Genomic DNA, 27927 nt, shown 5'->3' on the forward strand with positions numbered 1-27927 from the left:
ACTTAAACAAATAAAAATAAATGTTTCAACATACAGTTTTTTAGATGACATAGAGTTATGGCTTTAGCTGTTTCTTAATCATACCTATCACATATCACAAAATTTGGAATTTTAAGAAGCAATTACTTGAAAACATTAAAATATACTGTTTGACAATTGATAAGGAACAAATGATTTATGCAAACTTTTATTCCTAATGATCACAGAAAAAAAGTACAAGGAGCACTGAGGGCAAGACTTTTTTTTTTTTTTTTTTTTTTTTTTTTTGAACAAAAAAGCAGTGTGTATTTGTGCTGTTTCCTTATCCGTGATTACAAGCAATAATATTTGAGAGAAAAATTATGTTAGTTTCTAAAAATATTACTGCAAAATTCTCATTTCTGACTGCATGTATTAAGTGCAAAATATCTATAAGACATAATTGGATTTGTTCAATTTGTATCATTGTGGCTGAGCAATTTGATATCTCAAGGCAAGGAATAGTATTACTCAAGTTACCACAGCAACAGTTGCATTGAAGAGTGTTATTACCTTGTAATTAAAGAAATCTGCCAAAGTTTGACAGGCTGTGTGAAAGCATGTTGGAGGCCGCACAAGGAACCACCACACCTAAGAAGTATAGATATTTTGCTCTAGTATTGGAAAGGAACAGAAATGCTACTCCTGGGAAGATAACCGCAGACCTTGCCAAAACCACCAGCACTTCTGTACCTGCAAGAATCATTTCTCAGTGATTAAATTATGTTGGCTTATATGTATGGAATCTGTTACATGCATTCCACTACAAGCACACCACTGTTGGGAAAGCTTATGTTGGTGTAAGGAGCATATTCACTGCACTCAGTAACAGAAATTTAGAGTTGTTTTTTCTAAAAGAATTTATAAGGTATCTTCTCCTCCTTTCTGCATGCCTTTGTGGTGTAACGGTAGCACACTCGGTGCATAAAAAGGTCCGGGTTTAAGTCCTTGGAGAGCATTACACATTTTTCACGTCATCCAACTTCAAAAATACCTAAATGTCTCTACAATGGAGCCCGAACTAAAAAAGATGGTGGATGATGTTTCTTTTCTGCCAAGATTTGATGACTGGGTCCCCTAATCATCAGTTCCCCTTTAATAGGAAGAGTATATAAGGTATTTTATCCCTCCCTTCTGCATGCCTTCGTGCTGAATAAATAATAATGCTGAATGAATAATAATGGTTAGCACACTCGGGGTGCATTCGAAAAGTCCAGGTTCGAGGGCACTGCTCATTTTTCACATTTTCTGCGATCAAAATATCCTACTGAATCTACAAATCCCATTTCACCATCAGCAGTGATTCTGAATATCAGATAGTGTGGAATGAGCAGGGAACTAGTCACCATCACCAGAACATCTAGGAAATTTATTGCTGTGGCCACGGATTAATTGTATTGGCAGATATCATGCACAAAGGCAGAACTGTTCTTCAAATCTTTGACAGCAGCACAGTGACATCACAACAGTATCATACCAAAATTCTTCTGGGTTATAACTTCATTTTTTCCATTGTGCAGTTGCTCCAGACTTTCTGTTCATAAATGACAATGCCTACTTGCACAGGACACCTGAAATGTCAACGCACTAGTTGGGGGAAGATACTGAGTGCATGACATGGCTTGCATATTCCCCTAACCTAAATCCCAAACAGCATGCCTGAAATACACTAAGCAGACATAATACTCAAAGACAGTCTCCTTGAACCCGAAACTCAAAATCACCCTAAAGAACGAATGGGACAAAATTTCCTACTTTCTCCTAACAATTCATGCACAAGCACAAGAGATGGACAGCGTGCACAAGAGATGTTAGAGTGTCCCAGGAGGTAACACTTCATACTTCATACTGACACACTCATAGCTAATTTCAAGCAGAATGAACATTTATTGTAACTGTTGAAAATTGCTGTAAGGGACATCTTTTTTTTTTTTTTTTTTCTCTTGCTTATCTAGTTTTACCATATGGCAATATCTGTATTTTTTTGCTTAATAATGCATTTCAAGACATCTTATCATAAATTACAACGTTGAATTTCTTCTAGAGCAGTAGAAAAAACTGGAAGTAACAAACAATGATACATAAATTGAGCTACTAAAAGGTATACATTTGCTAATGACTGCTCAACTTATTTGATTTTTTTATTATTATTTCTAAAATACAATGCAAGGTAATTTAGTAATTTTTCTCCAAATATTCCAGTGAAGAGTGAGATAGAATTCTTATTCATTTACTGAAGCTTTAAGGAGAGAAGCAGCAAGTAACTGAATAATAACTAAAAATAATGATCCATTACTTTTTGCGATATTTTTTAAAACAGAGCACGCACTATTTACAGAAACCTTGCTTTTGTGATACATTTTGCAACGTGTTAGATTCTGTTGCATGGCAAAGTGCACACAATTTCTGAAATTTCGAATGAAAAATGTAATACAGTTGAGGTATTTTTAAGCTGTCTTTAAATATCTGTTAAGATTAGAGTAAATATCCTCTTCTTTTAGATTTATATATTTAAAATTACAAAACAGATTACTGCATGCAACAGTAAAAAGATTCTGTTTTGTTACAGCATGTTGCACTGCATTAAAGCAATTTTGTAATAATTAACTAATTCTTTCCCTGTTCTTTCTGAATAAATATGTTAATTTTGTACCTTTATTAATTTTACAAACCAAAATTGAATTTCAAAATTCATCCATACTAACAAATGTGAAAAATACATACATAAATACACACACATATTACCAAAAATTACTGCAAGCATATAAATGAGCTTAAACAAATATATAATGAAAATATTCAAATTGATCAGTAAGTACTAGTGCTACATATGAATAAAATATAAATACAGTAAAAGTTCAACTATTTGCAAAGCTCGGAAAATGCCAAATGCTGAATATGCGGAAATTCCACATAGATAAGGGTATAAAGAAAATAGAATTCATGTTACAAAAGCCAAATAAGTAGAATTTATATATAAACAACAACAAATAAAAATTTCAAACTAAAATCATATACACAGTCAACTTATTTGTTATTAACTTGAACATCAAAAGCCTACATTGATTTAGAGGTAGGGGAATGAATTTCAAACGTAAAAGCTAACGTTTTTTGGGTACTTATGTATTATCGCCACCACAGCTGCAGATTTGGCGGTTTTTAAGTGCCGCCAATCTACACATTTTTTGCGAAAAATCATAAATTAAAACACTTTATTTAAAATCAAAACACTATATTTAAAATCAAAGTAGTCAATTGGATTTCAATGAAAAATGGGCTGATATAGAGTTTAACATAGATTCAAAACAGTCTATTTTCTTTGACTTGATGCTGTCGCCATATGAGCTCTGATAAATAAGATTCTAAATAATGTCTCGCTGTTCGCCTATGTCTCTTGGTCCTCCATTTAGGACTGCGTCACATTCTCTCAACTGTTTGTGTATGAACTCTTGTATCAGGATCAATAAAATTGTATTTATGATTAACTTTAGCACGTAGGAATCCTTCTTTTTTCTATCCTATTTGTTTAGAAACCTTTCCAACTGTCAGAATAAATTGTGCTATGCTGCGCTGCATCAGCAATGCTGCGGTGGCGTTAATATGTACGCGTGATGGCATTAATACATAAGTACCGTTTTTTGTAAGCCTTATACAGGAAAGTAAAAGCTCTTAATCAATGGTGAAATGATACAAAATTTGGAGTTTGGCAGAAATGTACTCAAACTTGCACCAATCATTCAGGCACAGCATATTGTTCTTCAGTTATTTAGATAATAAACACATACAAATTATGGATATAACACAAAAAAATTTAAATCACTTATCATAATTTTTTATGTTGCATCACCACTGTTTATCCATTTTCAAATAAAGTTTCATATTGTGCATTTGTTTGATTAATACACTGTAACTCTCTGTAACAATACTCAGTAACTTTGAAAATACTTCACTATATGCTGTTCCATAGAAGATACTGTTTTATGATCTCTATTAAACCACATATTAATCATTTTTTCAAAATGCGAGGAAAAAACAGAACCTATATCCATTTTTACAAAAATAATGGTACTTACGTATTATCGCAACCAGGTTGGCGTGATTTGTAAGTTTGAGTAAAAAAGTATGAATAGAAAGAAAATGTACATTTATTAATTACAGATAATTTTAATACAGTTTTTTATATTATTTTGTTTACCCTACTTACGGCATTCTTATGTTAATTTATTAAAGCGAGGTGTGCGTAGTTTGTAGATTCGTTTGTTGCCTACATTGTGCCATTCGTAGATGTTTTTTAAGTTAAAACATGTCACTGTGTACATGGATTCTTGTCAAATATTTTTGATTAGAAACTTTACGTTTTTGCTATCTAAATTTTTTGTTTTTGTTTCGGATTTTTAGCTTAAATCATGTGTTCAAAACGTAGTTTTTGCATGTGCGAAAACCGCGTTTTTGGAGACATTTTAGGGTTAAAGTTTGAAATATAGACAAGAACCCATGTACACAGCGACATGTTTTAACTTAAAAAAACATCTACGAATGGCACAATGTAGGCAACGAACGAATCTATGAACTACGCACACCTCGCTTTAATAAATTAACATAAGGTTGCCATAAGTAGGGTCGCCAAATTTGGCGATTTATGCGAATTTTGGCCTGGTTGTGTTAATACGTAAGTACCAAAATAATTTTTTTAAGAATTAATCGACTTTACATATAACTAAAGTTATGATGCCATTATGACAAGTGTATCAATTATAAGCACTAAATCACACTTTGGTGACAATGTATGCATGCTGATAATATAATGAGTTCTATAACAGCATTATAAATCTCTCTTTTACTGCATTAGGGAGGAAATTTTTCCCCAATAACATTCTAAAATATTCCAGTTGAGCTTTTTGATTAGTTGAATGCTAGATAGTCGACCTTTTACTAAAAAATTAATTTCTTCCTGTTGATTTTCTCTACCATACAAGAACTTGCCTACAAATAAAGATATAAAATTTAAAAAAAAAAAATAGTTTCTTTGATTTTACTAGAAGAAATCCATTTTTACCAGTCTTTTTTTCACACCATACAAGAAACTTGCCAACACTCATTAGTTACACACACACACACACACACACAAAAAAAAAAAAAAAAAAAAAAGATTAACCATTTTAACAATTGCCAAGCACTGTAATAAGGTATTCCAATTCAAAAATGAGAATTAAAAAGGCACTATCAAATTTCCCCAATTCTATAGCAACTATAACAGTTTCCATTATTTATTTAAGTTAATGGACACTAAGTAAAATTCTGCCATAATTCTATAGCAAATAGCACAGTTTCCATTATTCATTTATATTAATGAACACTACAGTAAAATTCTGCCATAAAAAACTGGTGGAGAAAAGTAACAGTGAATCATACAGCTCAAAATCTTGCCAAATTTTTGTTAAATCAACTTTTCCCAATTTTTTTCGTTATGAAGATTTAATACATGCTTTAATTAAAACAAGTATCTCAGTATATTGAGATACATTAAAAAAAGTAAACTGTGAACTAAATCTCTGTTCAGTAGATGACATTAGGCAACGACACTCATTGGGGGATTATGCCAATTAAAATTTATGTTTTCCAAGAAGCATTATATTGAGGTTGTTAAATTACAAAATGAAAAATCAAATATTTAAGAAAATTATAGAAAACATATGTTGTATTTTCTCAAGTGAATTTTTGCCATGCTATGAGAAAATTTGTAGTGGTCATAGTATTTCAAAAAAGTATTTCCAAAGTTGGACATTAATAATTATGTAAACTAGTGCTACGAATTTTTACTTAAATTTAATATTTGTATAAACCCCTCCCTATTTTTTGTAAATATTCATATGTTTAAATTACAGTATTATTAATCTTATTTAATAAGGCAATTTTATGATCTACACTAATTCTATTAAGTGGAAATGAAAATATTTAAAGGGAAATTTTAAAGTATTTTACATAACACATGTACATTAAAATAACATTGTTAAAAAATTATGATTATAAATTACACAAAAGATTAGTTTTTTTTTTTTTTTTTTTTAATCTAATCTGGTATAACAGATGACAACATTATGGATGGTAGCTGCAGTCAAGAACTAAAACAGAGATGAAACTTCAAAAAGATTACCCTTATATTAAATATAAGAAAGGCACAGATAATCTTATGCGGAATACACAGTAATACTACCTATACACTGGTTTTGTGTCCATCTAAGCAACTTTACGGTGACAGATGTCTAAACGTTATTACTGCTCTCAGAATGGCAAATTTTTATGATTTAAGCAAATTTTAATGCAATCATATAGTTGTAGCTTTTGAGATTATCATAGCATTTTGGAGAGAAAAGCTCCAATTGTTTCACGCAGAGAGTGGATAATGAGCTTCATTCACCTTCAATTATATATTCAAATCAAAAGCAATAGCTCAAATACATGTCTACTATTAGCTAACTATTATCTTTTATTGAATCATGATTTTATTGATGATTTTCCAAAATGTACAACTGCCTTGCAACACTTTAAAAACAGCAGCAAGATCATTAGTTTGAAAGTCAAATATCATCATTTAATACACTTATTTTGAAATAAAAATTTACTATATTTTAAACAAGACATTTACTGTATTTTAAACAAAAATTTAAACAGCTGAATACTTTTACAATTCTAAAAGTAACGTAAACTATACAAAATAACACACCTGTAATGTGATTTTACAGGTACTGTACATGAAGACTGCTACACAACTAAAACAAAAAATATTACGAACGTATACAAAATGTAAAGCATGCTGATAAGTGTTCTTGATCTTGCAAAACAGTGCAGATAAAATACAAAGTATACTTATATATACCTGATTCTTCGAAATACAGAGTCAAGATCTTTCTTTAAATCCACTAAAAGAGCGATGTGTTTTTTCAGATCTTTACTTGCACCAACATAACGAGAGCTTAATAAGGCATTACAATTCACCAGCATCTCATTTGTTTTTTCAAATCTTGCTAACCTAGATATTTAAAAAAATTTCAATAAAAAATCACATTGGAAATTAAAACAGTCAACAAAAGTTTAAATAAACCTATGTATTATCAAAGTCTTTAGAAGTCAATGTATTTAACTAATCTGTATATACTATGGAAATTAAAACAGTCAACAAAAGTTTAAATAAACCTATGTATTATCAAAGTCTTTAGAAGTCAATGTATTTAACTAATCTGTATATACTAATCTGTATGTAATCTGTAATGTATACACACGTGCAGATAAATGAGACAAGCCACTGAATTAACTACCTGTTAAATCTGAAAAAGTAGCAAGCAACTGTGTTTTGAAACTGTAAGATGTAAAGATACTTATATTACTTTCAAAATGAACAGTAAACAATCCTATTGATACTTTTAGTAAGGTTTAAAAAAAAAAAAAAAAAAAAAAAAAAAGTTGACTCACTAATATGTATTTTTTACTACAAGAACAACTATACTGCATTTCAGAAGGCATAAAATAAAAAGCTAAATAAAACAAATATCAAATTGTTTCATATTTTTAATTTTTGTGTTAGTATTGTATATGATATGAAAGAAAAACATTTAACATAAGACAGCACTCATTTAACTTTATTTCAAGACATGAAATGCAGTTTATCAGAAAACATTTTTGGCAAGAATAGATGTTAATAAATGAAATTATATATACAGTACAAAGTCTTTAATCCGGACGCGTCGGGACTTCGGCAATTCCGGATTATAGATCATCAATTTAAATCTGTTAAGATGGCATGCAGAAATTATAAAATTAAAAATATGAAACCATAATTATGAAATAAAGAGCAATTATGATCTAAAGGGTATCAAAATTTACAAAAAAAGCTTAATATTTATTTGTTGACTTTATTAAACATTTCTTTCAATGTAAGTTGTTTATACTTTCTCTTTAATTCTATAAACAGGCATAATTTCTTGTTCAGTTACAAAGCTTCGCTGTTCAAGTCCTGTAATTGCTGTGCCAAGAATACCGACTAACTTGTCATTCGAAATTTTTTCATTTTCACTAACCTCTTCGTCACTTTCTTCATGCATTTATCCATTTTTTGCAGCAATTCCACTTTTTGCTTGATGGACATCGAAACATGCTCTCACTTTGTAGATTCTTTGGCAGCTCCAGAATCGGAAACTCTTTTTGACATAATCAAAAGTTCAAGCTTACTTTTTATAAAATTGCTCTAGCAGTCTGCAAAAAATAATAAGCCGGATCCAACTAGAAGATTAAGGAGCAACGCAATCTGCAACATTAACTGAAATAGATAATTAGATAATTTTAGCCTAACTTATACCGTTCGTTATACATTAAACATGCATGCGTAAATGTATTATGCGCATGTGTAAACTCATGTGTGCATGCTTAAACACTATGCATGCACAGAAAGTTTGTAGCTTTGATATCCGGACTATAGATCATTCTGGATTATGGACGTCCGGATTAAAGACTTTGTACTGTACTTATTAAGTATTATGACTGTCTAATTCATTACAGCAAAACCATGAAAGCTGCCTACCTTAGCGGAAATCCTTTCCAGAAAGAGATGTTTTAAGGGAAATTGGTTCATACAATATTACATAAAGGCTAAACCAAGAAACCATGCTAAACTGCATGGTTAAATATGCATATGCTTTATCTCATAAGATAAAAATCTACATCCAACTATGGCTAAACTTAGAAAGAATTAAGTCACAAAATACTTTAAATTCAGTTCATCACAGTTGACCTTAGTTACTGCATTGCATCAAGTTACAGGTAATGCAAAATTCACAATACAGGTAACCCTCGTATAACATGGTAGACAGGTTCCTAAAACATGCCATGTTGTACGAGACCCAGAGCCAGTATAAAAAGGGGAGTTACATTCCGAAAACTTATTAAAAAAAAGCCCTCAGGAAAGCCTGTAACCCCTAGAGAATGTGTCCCCAGGTGGCGGATCGGGGAATGCCTCCATAGGTTTATCCTTGGGTGGTAGGAGGGAAATAAAATACCTCCCACGGACGAACAGGCAGAAGTCCAACCTTTTCGAGGCTCTGGCAGCTTCTTTCTCTATGAATTGTGCAATATCTGCTAGTCATGGATACGAGCTCATGTAAATATTTTTGGTAATGAGAAGGCCGATGAGCTTGCAAAGGCATCCCGTGATTCTCCTCAGCCATCCAACCGCCTAACCCTCGTTGATGCCAATGCAGTTGCCAGCCAAAGACTAATCGGTCAATTTAAAGGAAACTCCATCCCAGAATTGAACTGTGACAGAGCCATATTGACTATCATAACCAGACTTAGGACAAATCACTTAAAAGGGATGAGGATTTCTGCAGACGGACAGCGTAGTTACATCAACATTTGTCCTCATTGCCAAGATGGCATCCCACTGTCTCGCCATCACATCTTCAGCTGCCCAGCAATCCAGGCAAGACTGTTTAACATCGGCATTGAAGACCCAGTGCACTTACTTTATATGATAGAGCTGCCGAGGTTGCAAAAGCTGTCTTTGACAGCTTCGAAGCTATATAATTGCACTTTGTCATAGACACGACATCATCATCATTAAAAACAAATATTTTTTAAATTATACATAAGCAATTTAATTTGTATTAAAAATATATATATATGAACAACACAAAACAAAAAATATTACATATTTTAATTTAACACAACTTTAGTTTAATAAATTTCTTCATTGTCATTACTCAATATAATCAACAGAGAACCTTCTTTTTTTTTTTTTTTTTTTTTTTTTGTGGTATGAGATGGCTTTTAGAATGTCTTTTTTCATTTAAAGTTCAGCGATTTTCTTCCCTCTTTAAAAAATCTGTAATTTTACTTTGCTTACTAGTTTTTATCAGGTCATTTTAAATTTCTTGATATAGAGCTAAATAGTTTTGCAGCTCCCTTTTGAATTTTTGGCTTATTTCAGCGGAAGGATCTGCACTCAAGAAAAATAAGAGATTTTCAGCTAAGCGTAGGCCTTCTTTTAATTTTTTTTAATGTTAAATTATTAACTTCACAATCTTCATCAGTGGTAGTGTCCTCAGAAGCAATTTGATTTACAGTTTCGGATGCCATTTCTTTCAAATCTTTCATTTTCTTGTTGCGCTAATAAACCTTGAACATCCTCAACAGCCATGTTCACAAAACCTTCGCCTCTGATTGATTTAGCAAGTTCTAATATGCCACCAATTTCATTTTCTGACAATTCATGCATGTTTTCTATTTTAAATGAAGAGGGCCATATCTTCTTCTAACATGCATTTAACGTTGATGATTTCAGTTCATTCAGCGACAAAGATACAATGTCAATTCAGTTCTTAATTTAAAATGTCTTCAAAACTTCCATTACATTAATTAATTTTTTATTTTAACTACTATCACTGAAAATTACAGAGAATTACCATATTCTAGCAGTCCATAAAGAGAAACTAAGAACTATAAAAAATTTATTCATTAAGAGATAGACTATACCTTGCCTTTTTTTTTTTTTTTTTTTTTTCATAAAAGAGAACATTTCATTGTTAGATCCTGTGAACTCTTAAATATTTAATTAAATTACTCATTTTATGTAATATTCTCATATTTTTTAACCTTTCTTCAGTCTTAAATTGACAGTAACTGTATGAAAAATATTATTAAAATGATATTCAAGAACAAAACTTAAATTGGTACTTTGATTATCCGCATTCCTTTAAAGTATTCACAAGGTAAAGTGGTATGCCACCAAATCAGGCAATCCATTGTATTAGCAAAATGTATTTATGTGGCATCCCAGGTATACAAGCAAGCAGCATTGAGCAGACAAGTGCAAATTTCAACCTTCAAAGTCAACTGTCTATAGTGTTTTTTGTTAAACTGAGTGCACTTTTATTTTTCTGGTGAGGAATCATAACTGGACCATGAGTCTACCAGCTCATGAAAAAGAAAGCATTGCATTACCTTAGAAATATCCCATTTTGCCCAACAGTATAATGATTTTTTCAGAAAAGTGTTTTTTTATTATGTATGTCTCTTGCTTATTTTATTTCTATTGATTGACTGCTCTTTTCTGGAATTCTTATTCTGCCACAATTTTTAAAATGGCTGTTGACTTTCAGATATTAGCAAAGTGAAAAATTAGTCACCAACTTTCGGAGAGGGGGGATACAGATAATCAAAAAATACCATCAAATTTATACTGTGCCTATAAAATAAATATATAAATGTAATATAGAATCCACAAAGATAATGTTTAATGATACTTCACACAATGAACAGTCATTCCAAGATTTACATTCATTACGCATAGTATCAGATTTCTTTGAGCACAGTAAGAAGAATTGAAAGTATATGGAAGAACAAGGAAGAAATGAATGATGGTGCACTCAAATAAGGATGCTAAAAATCTCAAATTTGAAACCTAAAAAGTAATGTAAAAAAAAAGAATAAATTGTAAGCAATGATGCATTTTCAGTTCTAAATCCACATTCAGCTGTATTTCATTTTTTCCTGTCCCATTTTCTTCCAAACTATTAATGTTACTGAAAATGGGAACTAGAATCCTTATTGATTTGCACACATAAAACTTATGGTACTTTTCCGTTTTGAAGGCGCAAACAATAAAGTCGCAAATAATGGTACAACTGATGCCAAATGGAATATCTTTGCTGGTAACCTTTTACAATACCACCACCTTTCGCTGGTTTACCTTTTTCAAAACAAGTCGCAACCATTTTTTACCAGATTGATTGTTTCTTTCAATACTGGCATACAATTACATAGAATATTTACAAAGATAATTAAATTTTATGCCCTAAGACCATTTGCGGTCAATTAGGATGCAATCACACTGCTCACCCAACGGCAAAAATATAGAAAAGTCAAAATCAAGGGTTAAATTCCTCCATTGTAATGAGAATGCACTAGCGACGTAAAGCACTGCAGTTTTACATAAATTCTGAATAAGTTATTCATACGAATTGAAATAATTCTTGCATTTAAACTTGTATTCCATAAGATTTAATTTAAGACTTAACTTGAAATTAATATTTATAATTACTAAGAGAATTATATTTTTGTAGCATAGTTTGCATGAGATGAGATCACTTGGGGGTCACATGATACAAACCAGCGAATCAGGATATTGAACCATGACAGCATAGTAAATTCTTAAACTAATGTCTTTTTACAAATTTATTGTCTTTATTTGTTGGCTTTTTACAAAATTTTAAACCATATTAAAATGTTTATGCCTTCAAAATAAAAAATTTGTATGTGTATACTGTATATTGTCGCCAACAAAGTCTACTTGGCAAGATTTGCGCCGGAGAAACGGAAAAGTACCAAACTTATTAATACAGTTTAATTTATTAGAAAATGAATGCTTTACCTTTCTTCAATAAAATATAAAGTAAATACATAATTCTTTAACTCCTCTCAAAATCCAATAAAGTGTATAGTAGAATTTGCATTTAATTACTTATCAGAAAATTCTTTCTTCAGGCCTAATACAAAGTAATCATTTTAAAATTTAAAAAAAAAAAAAAAAAATTAAATCACATTATAAGAGGTATAAGAAGATGATGCAAATATTACTGAAGCATATCGTAAATGGGCAAGGCTTCTACAAAATGCTAAGCTTAGACCTTATTTTCAAACTATTAATGATAGATTTAAAAAACTATTCTTCCAACTACCTGTTTACGGCTAGAGTTGACTTTAGGGTACCCCTTGTATTGTCGCCAAGTTGTTGTCTCATTTATGACAACCTGAATAGTTGAATGCTATGGAAACCCTATTGTGATGTAATTGGTTGCGGTGAATTTGAATCATGGGAAAAAATTTGGAAAGTGTGTGTCGGATTTTGGGTAAGGGCTTGTGTGTGATGGATTAGTACATAGTTATTTTGTGGTTTACACGGTAAATTGGCTGAATGTGGTAAGATTAATTTGAAGTTTCTGTAGGATTTGGAACGAAAGGGAAAAAAGCATTGATTGACTGGTGTAAATGAAGGTTTACTTAGTAGCCATTATTAAGTGTCCTGTTTGGAGGAAGGAAATGAGCGTGGTCGAACATCGGATATTTTTGAACGGAGGATACTTTTTACTCTCATTTTTGTGACTACAACTGTATATAGATTCTAGTTCAGATAATTTTAGAAAGTGTTTGGATGCTGTTAAGGAATTTTGTTTGACTAAAGGCGCATAAATTCGTAAATAAGGTAAGTGGATATTTCCTTCGTGTAGTGCTATGATAAATTTCCTTTTTTATGTTATTTCATTGTTTGATTTAAAATGTAGTTTATTCAGATTATATATATTTTTTGTTGGCTGCTCCTTTGACTTTTTAAGTGAATATAGTTCGATGTGTACATGGACAAAGTCAAGGGAGTGCGTAAAGCCTAGTTTGTGAAATTCTCTGATTTTTTTAGTGAAAATAGGTCGATATGTACATGGATAATGTCAAGAGAGTACGTAATGCCATTTTTGTGCAATTCTGGGATGTTTTTTTGGCTAATGGAATATGGTAACAGGTGGTTTGACGACATTTTGATAAGGCGATAAAGGTTACTAGCTAGGAATTTAGCAGTGTACATGGATAAAGTCAAGAGTGTTCGCAATGCCATTTTTGTGCAATTCTAGGATTTTTTTTAAGTGAAAATAGGTCGACGTGTACATAGATGATACCGTGTATGTGCAATTCTTAAAAACGAGACAAGCAGTGGGCGATTCTGCACTTTCTCGCAATTTCGCACCTAATCTTCGTCATGATTAAGCACTTTTGTTCCATAAAAGTTCTAGCATAAGCATTCAGCTAGCAGATTGTTGGAAAAAAATGTTGAGAAAAAAAAAAAAAAAACCATGCTTTTACTTCGTTAAAACAAAATGGTGTCAAAAAAAAAAAAAACTAACAGGTTGCTGTAGCAAGGTTGGCCGCCAAAAAATTGTCAAGTTACCATAATCCAAAGATTAACCTTTTTTTAAGTGGAAAAAAATAGGTCGATGTGTACATGGATACTGAGTCTGTGCAATTCTTTCACTTGTTATTTTGGCTTTGTATGCCACTACGTAAGCCAAAATAACAAATCAAAGAATTGCAGAAACTCAGTATCCATGTACTGCCAAAAATCGCCAGGAAGCACTTCCGCAGAGAACCCGGTAAATGTAAACATCGCCAACTTTGGCGATAATAGTTCAAATCCGGTAACCCAACAGATTTATCCTATTCGCTTGTTCGAAGTTTGCAACCATTCCTCTTGCGTTCATTTTGTTGAATTATCACTGTCGTTGTTCGCATTTGCAGATTTATATTATTCTTCTCTTACTTATTATTATTTTTTCTGAATTTTTTAACAACGAATAGATAGAAATATTTTCGTAGATCGATGTCAGTTCGGGATGAAAAGAAGAAAATACGGCGGAAGGGGTGAATGCTAATTTGTAACATGGCTGTTTACGTTGCATTCTTAATTATTAACAGCTATAAGAACCATGAGGTTTCCAACCTCTAAAATAATTTGTTTCCGTCGGCCGCAAAAATTTGCATGTGCATTTTAAATAAATAAGTAATGCTTTTATTTTTATTATTGGTTATTGTCATCTAAAATTTTTATTATTGGTTATTGTCATCTAAAATTATGAGAATAAATCAATTTTTATGGTGTAAAATTTTAACAAGGTAATATATTGTTAATGCATTTCTAACAATAACCTTTCAGAGGATGGCAGGTGTGACATAAATAGATGATTAAATTGAAATAAAAAATATTATTCATTATCTAAGATGACAGAATAGTTTGATGCATTACCATAGTCATCAAAATCAGCAAACCACTGCTGGTGTAAGGAATATAATGTTTTCTGTGTTAAATGGAATTTAAGACAAATTTTTTTCATTTATCACGTTTAACCGGTTAATTTCAGTATATAAATACTAGTTCATATTTTTTAAATGAATTTTTATTTCCGTTATAAATGCTTATATATTGTCTTATGCTTAATATATTCTTTTTTCTGCTAACTTGAATTTAATACAAATTTATTTTCGTATATCACGTTTAACCGGTTTAGTTTTACATCTACATGCTTATTATCTGTGAATTTTTGCTACCATATGCTTAATATATTGTTTTGTCTGCTAACTTGAATTTACATGCACTAAAAAATCACGTTTACAAAATATAATGTTTACAGCTCGGCTCATCGTCTCTGAACCGTGAGCTTGGCGATTAAAAATGCAACGGCGCCAACGGGTTCTTTCCCGAAGCGCCAACAGGTTCTCCGTGTATACAAGCCAGTTTCCCTTAGAAAGTCCTCCACGAAAGGCATCCCTCCCCTTAGGCAGATAGCCCTAGTGTGCTTTGCCATAATTAAATACACCACACACCACACCAACAGGTTCTCCGTGGATGAAAACCCAATCGCCACGTTTCGCCAAGGTGTACCCTAAAATATACTTTTACCCCTGTTTACATATCTTATTATATGTAATATATGCAATGAAAAGATTATATTCAGAAGCAATAATTCACATAATCAATATGAATTCACATAATTAATATGAGTGACTTTTGAATTTTAAAAAAAATCATATTTTTTAACACAAACAATCAATACAATTTCTAGGCTTTTAACTTCAAAAACAAATCACCTTGTCCCCATTTGCTCTGCATCATATGATACAGGTACACATAGAAGCAGTACAGTCAAAAGTCGTTAATACGGACTCATCGGGACTTCGGCGATTCCGGATTATTGATCATCAATTTAAATCTGGTAAAATGGCATGAAGAAATTATAAAATTAAAAATATGAAACCGTAATTTACGAAATAAAGAACAATTATGATCTAAAGTGTATCAAAATTTACAAAAAAAAAAGCTTAATATTTATTTGTTTACTTTATTAAACATTTCTTTCAATGTAAGTTGTTTAAGTTGCTTCTATTTTTATGTGATAATACATTCTCTTTAATTCTATAAACATACATAATTTCTTGTTCAGTTACAAAGTTCCGCTGTTTAAGTCCTATAATTGCTGTGTCGAGAATACCGACTAATTTGTCAATCGAAATTTTTTCGTTTTCAATAACATCTGTTACTTTCTTCGCTATCGGATGCGAATTATAATGATGAGGCATTTGATTTAAATTATATCAAAGACGGAGTATATTGAAATGAAATACTACATTTAGTAAGCAATTATAAGTCAAATAAAATAAAAACATCTGCCCTGAAGATAAGGATAGTGCTGACAGATCAACTTCCAATTCATTGCGTGCGGCGTTAAAGATAAACAAAGGATATGCCTTTATCCATTTTTTGCAGCAATTCCACTTTTTGTTTAATGAACTCCGAAACATACTTTCGCTTTGTAGATCCGTTACATATTAGTAAACATAAATCGGAAATTCTATTTGACATAATCGAAAGTTCAAGTTTACTTTTATAAAATTGCTCTAACAGTCTGCAAAAAAATAACAAGTCGGATCCAATTCGAAGATTAAGGAACAACGCAATCTGCAACATTAACTGAAATAGATAATTACAGCTTAGCTTATACCGTCCGTTATACATTAAACGCGCATTCGTAAACGTATTTTGCGCACGCGCACACGCAAATTCGCAGCCGCGCACGCGTAAACGCCTATGCGCATGTGTCAAAGTGACGCATGCGCAGAAAGTTTGTAGCTTTGAGGTCCGGATTATGGGTGTCCGAATTAACGACTTTTGACTGTACCAGCAAATGTGCATTGCATTCAGATAGGCCTATTAGGTGTCAGCAGGCCTTGCTAGCTGCTGTGCTTCCACCCCTGGATGGAATTCTGAGTGAGAACACCACGGAGGACTGTTGAGGGTCTCCACTCCTGTTCCCTGCCACTAACCTATAGAGAGTATTTCAGCTTGGCATGTATTTTCAGTGCCCTCTTGCTGCACCAATACTATATGCTTTGGAACATCCATGCCTCCTCTGAGATTCCAACCTGAGCCCTTTGTTATGGCAGACAGCAATACGAACCATAACCCTGTCTGGTAGGTTGATTCAGTATGGCCAGATCGTGCAATTTTTTGAAAATTTGCTACTTTTGACAGAGCTGTGCTACTAAAATTTATGCCTATACAATTTTGAGAATTTTCTACTATGCCATCATTCTCTTGTGCTACTTTTTACAACTTAAAAACTGTTTCATATATCATTAAATTTGTATATGTTAATATTATTTATTGAAATATATAAACATGTGTAACTATGGATACATGGGTAAGATGGAAATTTTTTTACTCTACTATCCTTTTTAAAAGGCCATTTTTCACAACCTGTAATGGCACTCAAATAAATAAAAAATATGAAGTTTCCATCATATGGATCATAATAATATTTTACACAATATATTTTCAGTTGATAATCTTTTTAAAAATTTTAGTAAACTACTAACGTGCCTTATTTTAAGATTTACAATCATTATTTAAGTTTCCTTTAAAAAAATTTACGTAGTTTCATTACAGTAAAGTAGAATTTCATTTAAGAAAAAAAAAAAAAAAAAAGCTTTCAACTACTACATAAAGTAATCATAAGATTTTCTTTTTTTTTTTTATCTACTCAAAAGAATAAAGGCAACTATTTTATGCTACTCAGTTCTTCTAGATTTCTTCCCCCCCCCCAAGTCAAATATACGCTTGTGTTCCGGTGACTTTAATGAAATCTCAATAACACTCTCCAGATTAATTTTAATTGCATGTATAAATAAGAAAACGCAAATGATTGACATTGCACCACAATACAGAATTGAAAAAGAAATCGAAAAATGCCTTCAAATCTATAGTTAGAGAATAATATGAAAAAATGTAGTGTTAAAGAATGTAGTGAAATTTTGGGACGGTTCTAGGAAATTAATTGGTTTCTGCGTAAGTGCATGATTTTAATCTGAATTATATTTATTTGTGCTCGGTTACGAATCGGTTATAAACTAATGAAAACTACAAAAACGGAATTTCAAATGGCCATTTCTTACTTACATGTGCTTTTGTGACTGAATAAGCGCATGTATGTCATCTTCGTTAACCTGACGTTGAAGTGACTGAACAAATGCTACAGGAGCTGATATATTATTTAAACTTGAGGTGCTACCTAAACCATAACTTATATCTTGCGAACTTTGTTGGTTCATTATCTAATGAACTACAGTACGGGACAAAACTTACAAGTTTCACACCATTATGAAATTCAAATATAAACACAAAATTTGTTGTTGAACACTATTTCACTTCGCTTCGTTCTTCAACTTGTCACGTTTGAATTTAAGACTCGTGACGTTTGAACCACACTTCGAGTAGAGCTACTTCAAGTGGCACAAACTAAGAGTCTGTGTTGCACAAACACCCAAGGATGTTAGAATAGGTTTAAAATTGACTAACACCAAGGAGGTTTAAAAATTATGTTTCTGCATATTTCAAGAATTTGTTTAGGTTTTATTAGCAACCTGTTGGGTGTACTTTCCAATTTTTCTTTTAAGAAGTGATATTTCTGATTTATTCACAATATTATCATAATTTATTAAAGAATCATTTCATATTCAAAATTTAAGAGATAGGAAAGAAAGTTATTTTAGTATGCTTAAGTACTTCAACTTTAAGTTGTAATATACTAAAACAGAAATTCAAATATTATTTATTATTGGTTGTAGCAGTTGTTGTAATAGCTAATTTCAGGAAACTGCAAATAGTATTTCATTTTTTAAAACATTTATTGGCATATTTTAAAATTTTAATAATTCTTAATTTCAATTAAAAACAGATTGTAACGTTTATCCATTTTTAGAAGTATTTTCGGGCAGGGGAAGATTGTTTTTGTGGAAACCGGAGAAAAGTGTTAATTTTGATTAAGCTACAGTAAATGAAATAACTTCATGGAATCAGAAAATCTAAAATCCTAAACAAATGGAAATAAAAATAAACAGCAAATAGATTTGCATTATACATGTCAAAAGCGACAGCTCTTTAAAAGATGGTGGATTTAGATGGTTGCTCAGCTCAGTGCATATCCAAGTTAAAAAAAAAAAATTAAAAACTTATTTAAATTCTATTCTGACTTACTTCTAATGCTTTATTGATCAGGAAATTTCTACGTGTAATGGGAAAATGTCTTTCTCTGATATTAAATAAAAAATGCAACAATGAAAAAAATATCATCACATTTCATATTTATGAAACTCACAGAAATTGCCTGGAATTAATGTGAATTACAGAAATATACTTATATAAATTTTTGGATACATCTTTCCATGTGTTCAATTGTGTAAATATTTTACTTACTTTTATCGCTATACTGCCCAGAAATTTATAAATTTATGCAAAAGAAATTTAACAACAGAACAGTTTATCTTGATCAAGTGCACAAATTATATTAGTAACATTTCACAAACTTAAATTAATAATAATTAATACATAAAGAAAAGCACTGCTTTATTTAACACCTTTACAATTCATAAAAATAGTAACAATTGTTTTCTTACTTTTCATGAAAATTATAAAACGAATTACCTAAAACGTTCACATTATACAGTTTAAATCCTAGCATATATCATTGTATGTTAAGGAACAAAGATGCCAGCTATAAACAGAAGCATTAAAATGCATTTAACCTATTTCGATTATTTTTCACACCTTTTTTTTCACATCTGGAAAGAAAACAACATGACATTGTGATATTTTTAACATAGTTATCAAATTACATAAAAAAAGAAAATCAATACTTCCGCGTGAAAAGTAATCCCAGGAATCTTTCTCGAAAATCTATTTGTGCATCAATTTGCAACACAAGCCGACATGCTTCAAAAAGAAAAGAAAAAAATGTTGCAATTCCTTACACGTGTCATAGCGATAATACAGTCAAAAGTCGTTAATTCAGACACCCATAATCCGGAATGATCTATAATCCGGATCTCAAAGCTACAAACTTTCTGCGCATGCGTCTCGTTGACGCATGCGCATAGGCGTTTACCCGTGTGCGTAAGACCTTTACGGCTGCGAATATGCATGTGCGCATGCGCGTTTAATGTATAACGGACGGTATAAGGTAAGCTAAAATTATCTAATTCAGTTAATGTTGCAGTTGTTCCTTAATTCTTCAAATTGGATCCGCCTTATTATTTTTTGCAGACTGTTAGAGCAATTTTATAAAAGTAAGCTTGAACTTTCGATTATGTCAAATAGAATTTCCGATATATATTTACTAATATGTAAAGGATCTACAAAGCGGAAGTATGTTTCGAAATCCGAAATCTGTTTATCAATTTCACGCTGCTCTGGGGGGGGGGGAACGCCACGCGCACAATGAATTGGAAGTTGATCTGTCAGCACAATCCTTATCTTCAGGGCAGATGATTTTATTTTATTTCGCTTATAATTCCTTACTAAATGTAGTATTTCATCTCGATGTACTCTGTCTTTGATATGATTTAAATCAAGTTCCTCGTCATTATAATTCCCTTCCGATAGTAAGAAAGTGACGCAGAGGTTATTGAAAACGAAAAAATTTCTATTGACAAATTAGTCGGTATTCTCAACACAGCAATTATAGGACTTGAACAGCGGAACTTTGTAACTAAACAAATAATTATGTCTGTTTAATAGAATTAAAGAGAAAGTATTATCACATGAAACGAAACAACTTAAACAACTTACATTGAAAGAAATGTTTAATAAAGTAAACACATAAATATTAAGCTTCTTTTTGTAAATTTTGATACCCTTTAGATCATAATTGTTCTTTATTTCATAAATTACGGTTTCATATTTTTAATTTTATAATTTCTTCACGCCATTTTACCAGATTTAAACTGATGATCTATAATCCGTAAAATCGATAATCCAGAATCGCCGAAGTCCCGACGAGTCCGGATTAACGACTTGTGACTGTAGTAACATGGCCGCCAAGCTTCGCCATTTGAGTAGAATCTTCCCTCCTTCTATTCTAACCTCCTTGCAAACACCGGAGCTTCTGGTCTGTGGCGACCTACTTTGAGTAAATAGTTACTTTTGAATTTACTGCGAAGTAGCAGAGGTACTTCTGAATTCCGAGGAATGACTTAAGTTGTAAGCATAAAAATATCTTGGTCATATAGCACTTCTCTTACGAACGAAACATGTCTAATTGATGTTTGAATAAACTTTTGATTTCTTTCAATGTAAGTTGTTCAAGTTGTATTGTTTTTTGTGATAATACTTTCTCTTTAATTCTATAAACAGACATAATTTCTTGTTCAGTTACAAAGTTCCACTCTTCAAGTCTTGTAATTGCTGTGTCAAGAATACCAACTAACTTGTCAATCAAAATTTTTTTTGTTTTCAATAACGTTTTCTGTTACTTTCTTCACTATTAGAAGCACGCATGGGTAAACGCTTTACTGGCTTTACGTACTTGCGTAGCGGATGCGCACATCAAACGCGCATGCATAAGTTTGAGGCTTTGAGCTCCAGATTATAAATCATTCCGGATAATGGACGTCTGGATTAGAGACTTTGTACTGTATAGTTAATTATTTTATAAGGAAAAAATCTTAAGAAAAATGAGACATAACCATTTTGACCACAGAAACAACTATGACTTTTTCAAACCAAAAATCATTTGCCAGAGAAACCTGTTTAGCGTTTACACAGTTATCAGTAAAGTAGCACCCAAATTTTTACCTGTACCATACCCATTATGGTATAATTTCATATAATGGTGTCTGAGCAGCTTTCCATGCAACAACTACTGCTACACTTCAACAATACATATTCTATTTCTGAAATATTTTTTAATTCAAAGAAAATAATTTGGTAAAAATATATTTACGGGTACCTCTTGGCGAAAATTGGCGATTTTTGGCGGTACATGGTACTTAGTTTGTGCAATTCTTTGACTTGTTATTTTGGCTTGTGTAGCGGCGATTTTTGAGCCAAAAATCCCCACTACACAAAGCCAAAATAACAAGACAAAGGATTGCACAAACTCGGTATCCATGCACACATCGACCTATTTTCACTTAAAAAAAAAACATCAGAGAATTGCACAAACTTGGCATTGCACACTCCCTTGACTTTATCCATCTACACATTGACCTATTTTCACTTAAAAAAAAAACATCAGAGAATTGTACAAACTAGGCATTGTGCACTCCCTTGAATTTGTCCACCTACACATCGAATTATATTCACTTAAAAAGTCAAAGGAGCAGCCAATAAAAAAATATATAATCTCAATAAACTACATTTTAAATCAAACAATGAAATAACATAAAAAAGGAAATTCATTTTTGCATTAAACAAAGGAAATATCGACTTACCTTATTTACAAATCAATACGTCTTCAGTCAAACAAAATTCCTTAACAGCATCCAAAAACTTCCTAAAATTATCTGAACTAGAATCTGTATACTGGCATTGCCACATAAATTCACAAAGAGTAAAAAATATCCTCCGTATCACCGTTTCAATGTTAAACCATACACATTTCCTTCCTACAAACAGGACACTTAATAATGGCTACTAAGTAAACCTTCATTTACACACCAGTCAAGTAATGCTCTTTTCCCCTTTCTTTCCAAATGGTATAGAAACTTCAAATTAATCTTACCATATTCAGCCATTTTACCGTGTAAATCACAAAACAAGCAATATACTTCCTTGCCAACACACACACAAGCCCTTATGAATTTACCACAATCATGCAACCAATTACAACCAATTTGCTACATGCAAAAAACACATTTATGTCACTACCAATTTAGAACTATTATTGTCAATCTTTGCAGCATTTACATCTAACAAGTTATTTCCAGAAGTGTAACCAATTCTATAATTATAAATTAGAACAACATAAAATTGATTTTTAAGTGATATTACACATCAGAAGTCTCATATCCTGAAGTCTAACAGTACTAAAATTTTCATTGCTATAAGCGAACTTTATAATTAAATCAAATATTCACCAACAAACCAGTTATAAAAAATCAGAATATCAGTTTTATAATAATTTCCAAACAGTAATACAGTACAAAGTCTGCAATCCGGACGTCCATTATCCGGAATGATCTATAATTCGGATTTCAAAGCCAAAAACTTTTTTTTGTATGCTTTATGCATGCGCATTTAGCACAAAAAATGAAGCAACTTAAACAACTTACATTGAAAGAAATGCTTAATAAAAAAAACAAATAAATATTAAGCTTTTTTTTTTTTTTTTTTTTTTTTAATTTTGATACCCTTTAGATCATAATTATTCTTTATTTCATAAATTACTGTTTCATATTTTTAATTGTATAATTTCTGCATGCCATCGTACAAGATTTAAATTGATGATTTATAATCCGGAAAAACCCTTAATCCGGAATCGCCGAAGTCCGGATTACGGACTTTATACTGTATTAGCCGTGATCACATTAAGTGGTGTATTGTGAAGTTTTAACTAAGTGGCACAGTTTTTGGATTTGCTCATGAATACCTGTATTTAAACAGCTTCCATTAGCTAAATGTGTATAATTACTTAGCTTAATCTCTGTTTTCAAAAATTTCCATTCATTAAGATGATATGCTAATACAAAAAGCAAGAAAGTATAATACAGTACAAAGTCCGAAATCCGGATGTCCATTATCCGGAATGATCCAAAATCCGGACCTCAAAGCCACAAACTTTTTTTTTTGTATGCTTTACGCATGCGCATTTGATTTTTCCTCCCATAATAAAACGTGTGGAGATTTTCACTTAATAATTCCAATTCTTAATTTCATTTAGGAACTAAATAAAATACATCGTTATGAAACAACAATCACGTAAGTATAAATTTGCGAGATTAATAATTTGGCTCCGCAGCTGAGTGTCTGCTTGGCATACATCTCAAATCGAAACCTTCACCTATTTTATATCCCTGACGTCGACCTGGCAAGTCATTATTTATTATACAGGGTGGTGCAGGAAAACGGGATATTTTGAAATAACGTCATTTCCACGAATAAATTCATAAAACTAGTAATTTATTAATGAAAGTGCATGTATTCAGCATGCCATTTATGTTTTTACAATCAAAATGTCCAAAAGTGTCTCTTTACTTTAAAGATGATATCGGAAAGATGTGCACCCATTCGGCGTTCACATTCTAACAGCCTGTTATGAAAACTCTGGAATGTACAGTGTAGCAAATCTTGGAAAAGGCAGTGATTTCTTTTTCAATGTTCTCCTTCAGTTCATGGATTGTTGCAGGACGTGTACGGTACACCTTGCCTTTAAGATACCCCACAGGAAGAAGTCGCACACACTAAGATCAGGGGATCTCGCAGGCCATTCAATGTCACCGTTACATGAAATTATGCGTCTTCCAAACAATTGACGAACTGCTGCCTTCGATTGTCGAGCAGTGTGTGACATGGCTCCATCCTGCTGAAACCATATGTTTTCGTTGTTAAGATTAAGCTCGTACAGTCTCGGTGTAAAGAATCTTTGAACCGTTGGAGTGCCACCTGGAGGTTTCTTTTTCAAGGCAGATCGTTTCTTCAAAATTACGCATCCACATTGTAATCGCATGTGCAGATGGGACACGTCCATGACGTCCAAGCTGGTAATGCTGTCGAAATCTCTGCGTGGCGGTCGCACTATCACCATTTTTATAAAACGCTCTCACAGCTACTGCACGTTCCGGACCAGTCCAATGATCCATGATTACTTAAATAACAATGCGTTCACAACAGTTGTGCAAAGTTTCGAACAACTGCCGGCTCCACAGTACTGCCAACTGTAACGTTCAAAATTTCCCGTTTCCCTGCACCACCCTGTATTTTGCTTTCAACGCTGCATGCTTATCAATACATGACAGCTTCAGTAATAACTCATGCAATGATGTCTAAACTTTTTTCTTATATTAGTAATTGAATAACAAGGAAACCTTTTCTGCTAGCATTACGCTTGGCGATGATTATAGATTTGTTAAATGCTCAAAGAAATATTGACAAGGAAAAATTCAACAAAAATTTCTTTTCATATGCTAAAATTAGATTTTGTTAAATAGGCCAAAAGATTACATTTAGTGCTATTATAATTAAGAATAACTGATTTGTTATTCATCATAAACCCAGAAGCGGCAGCAGAATTTAGGGAAGACACAATTTTTGGAATTTGGAGAAGCACCGAGCAGCAAAATTAACAGATGAAAAGTTTTTTATAATTTAGGGGGAAAGCACTGGGATCCAAGTTTAGGCGCAATGAAAATTTAGAACTTAGGAAGGCACTTTGTAGAACCCACAGAATTTAGAGACTGCAGGCAGTATCTAGCGCCGGCCTTAGATAAAGCCTTAAGTATATGTGGGAGTTTATTTATTCAGGACTCAGATTAGTTTTAAGCACGTGCAAGAAATAAACGTAGGTATAGTAAATAACTAATACAATTCAGGCTTAAGTTAGTACGCAATAAGAGCAAGACAAAATTTATTGGAACAACTTGGCTTTCATCGCCAATCTTGTGATACACAGCCAATAATGCATAACAGACGCTGTTACGCTAGACTAAACTTATCTTAACTGACTCTAAGTTAATGAACAGTTAATGTAGAAGACTGCACTGCTCCTTAATCTTCTAACTTGATCCAGCTTATTATTTTTTGCAGACTATTACTATTACAGCAATTTTATAAAAATTAAGCTTGAACTTTCGATTATATCGAAAAGAGTTTCCAGTTCTGGAGCTGCCACAGGATTACCTACAAAGCAAAGCCATGTTTCAATGTCCATTAAACAAAATGTGGAATAGCTGCAAAAAATAGATAAAGGCATATCTGTCTCAAAATTATGCGAGGTCTATGACATTGGAAAGTTGACTGTATATGACATAAGCAAAAGGAACTTTTTGAATTTTTTATGAAGCAACTTAAACAACTTACATTGAAAGAAATGTTTAATAAAACAAACAAATAAATATTGAGTTGTTTTTTTTTTTTTGTAAATTTTAATACCCTTTAGAACATAATTGTTCTTTATTTCATAAATTATGATTTCATATTTTTAATTGCATAATTTCTGCATGCCATCTTACCAGATTTAAATTGATTATCCATTATCTGGAAAAATCCCAAATCCGGATTCGCCAAAATCCCGAAGAGTCCAGATTTCGGACTTTGTACTGTATTTTAAATTATAGTTTATATATATTAACCCTTTGCGGCACAGTGTGTCTGGTCTGGACATATCTAAAAATTCCATTCTGTACGCACAGAAAAATTGGATGAAAAAGGATTTATAGGTTACTCTGAACCTTCTTTATTTATAGTAGATGGCAGCTCAAGACAAACCAGTCCATATATTTTAGCCATGTTTAGTTGTTCAAGACCCTCATTTTTCAAAGAAATCTTCCAAATTTTTTTTAGGGTATAAAAGGATTTGTTTAAAAATAAATTTCTATGTTATTTTTTTGGCTGTATGCTAATCTCCTTATTCTATATTAGTTTTAAATTTTTACCTTGAAATCTTGCCTAAAATCAAATGGCGAACTCTAGGTGTGCCCAGACCAGGCTCACTGATAATCTAGAACAACTGAGTGTCTGTATTATTTGTTTCTCCGCATCCCATGGGTCAGTTCATTTACAACAATGCTCGTTTCAGCATTCTTTTCGAAGCTCTATTCAATCAGTGTGCCACTTTGAGCACACTCACAGAATTAAAACGATAAGTGCTATTTTCACAAAATTTTACTTGTGTATTCCTCTAAGCCTAATTAGACTGCCTAAGTTTTTTTTTTTTTTTTTTTTAATCAAAACTTTGGCTTTAAAAGGTAGCGTGCAGGAAAGGGTTAAATGACAAAAAGTCTCATGACCGGATAAAGGCAGTTATGCCATTTGGGTTAAACTGACAAACTTTCACAATCTATCCAGCATTAATGAACATGTGAGGGCATCGTTCTAATGTTGTTTATTTTAAATTTTATCATTATGCATAAATAATTTTAAAAACAACCTTTACAACACATTTGAATGCAGGAAATGTCAATTATAAAAATCACGTTAAATCTCTTGTATGTCATAAATATCTCTAATATTTTATGAAAAGATATTCCTAAATTAGAAACATTTTTTAATGCAAGATGGTTCTTAAAATCAGAAATGTATTATAATTACAGTATAGACGAAGAGATGGCACAAGTTATTTTGCTGCTAGGTGCTATATCTGCATATCTTAATTTTTATTCTTGAATGCCTCCCTAAATCATAAAAATTTTATTGCCCAGATTCTTCTCTAAATTCTAAACATTTTCCCTTTCGATGCTTTTCTAAATTACAAAAATTTTACAGCCCTAAAATTTAACCTCACTTTCTTTGAAGCTGGCTTGACAAGATACCACTTAATGTGATCGCGACCGTCTCCAAATATCTTAGTTTCAATTTTAGTCAATCATTTGTAACTATCCGAAAAAAGAAGCTGTAGTTGGCATAGATTTTTGCCAAACTAATGTTGGTTTTTAACATAATTTAAAATTTTACACTGGTATGTTCTCTTTTAATGAGGGTTACCCTTCAGTTATCAAGATTTAGTACAGTATCAACCAAATAGTTTCCAGAAACGTTTTGAATACTTATAAATTATTTTTGGCATTACAGACACTGTAATATTTCATTAAAAATTTTTTGAATTTCCCTAATTAAGATGCTGTGAAAGTACCTATTTATGATTTTCTAGTTATATTTGTATTAAATTAGTTCAATTCCATTGCTATTTTGAAGGATGTTTTTTCTCATCAGTTAATGTTACCAAAATAGCCAGGGACAAATGTGATCACATTAAGCAGCAGCACCTTTGAATTTATTATGTACGCATCAAAATTTCCTGCTGATACTTGTTTATTAATTTTTCTGCTAAA

General features: G+C 31.9%; 1 protein-coding gene across 1 annotated transcript in view; it reads right to left on the reverse strand.

The window, feature by feature from the left end:
• LOC118203673 (kxDL motif-containing protein CG10681) overlaps positions 1 to 18338 on the reverse strand; it is a 34655-nt gene extending 16317 nt beyond the window's left edge. Inside the window, exons 1-2 of the mRNA XM_085822622.1 lie at positions 18065 to 18338; positions 6896 to 7048 (exon numbers count right to left, since the gene is read on the reverse strand). Coding sequence (XP_085678748.1) covers positions 6896 to 7048; positions 18065 to 18216 — 305 coding nt within the window. The 5' untranslated portion in view covers positions 18217 to 18338. The remainder of the gene's footprint in view (positions 1 to 6895; positions 7049 to 18064) is intronic.
• Between the last annotated feature and the right edge of the window lie 9589 nt (positions 18339 to 27927).

Source organism: Stegodyphus dumicola, chromosome 8 (genome assembly GCF_044657685.1).
Source record: "Stegodyphus dumicola isolate Sdum_Otavi_A_Nest chromosome 8, ASM4465768v1".
Classification (NCBI taxonomy): domain Eukaryota; kingdom Metazoa; phylum Arthropoda; class Arachnida; order Araneae; family Eresidae; genus Stegodyphus; species Stegodyphus dumicola.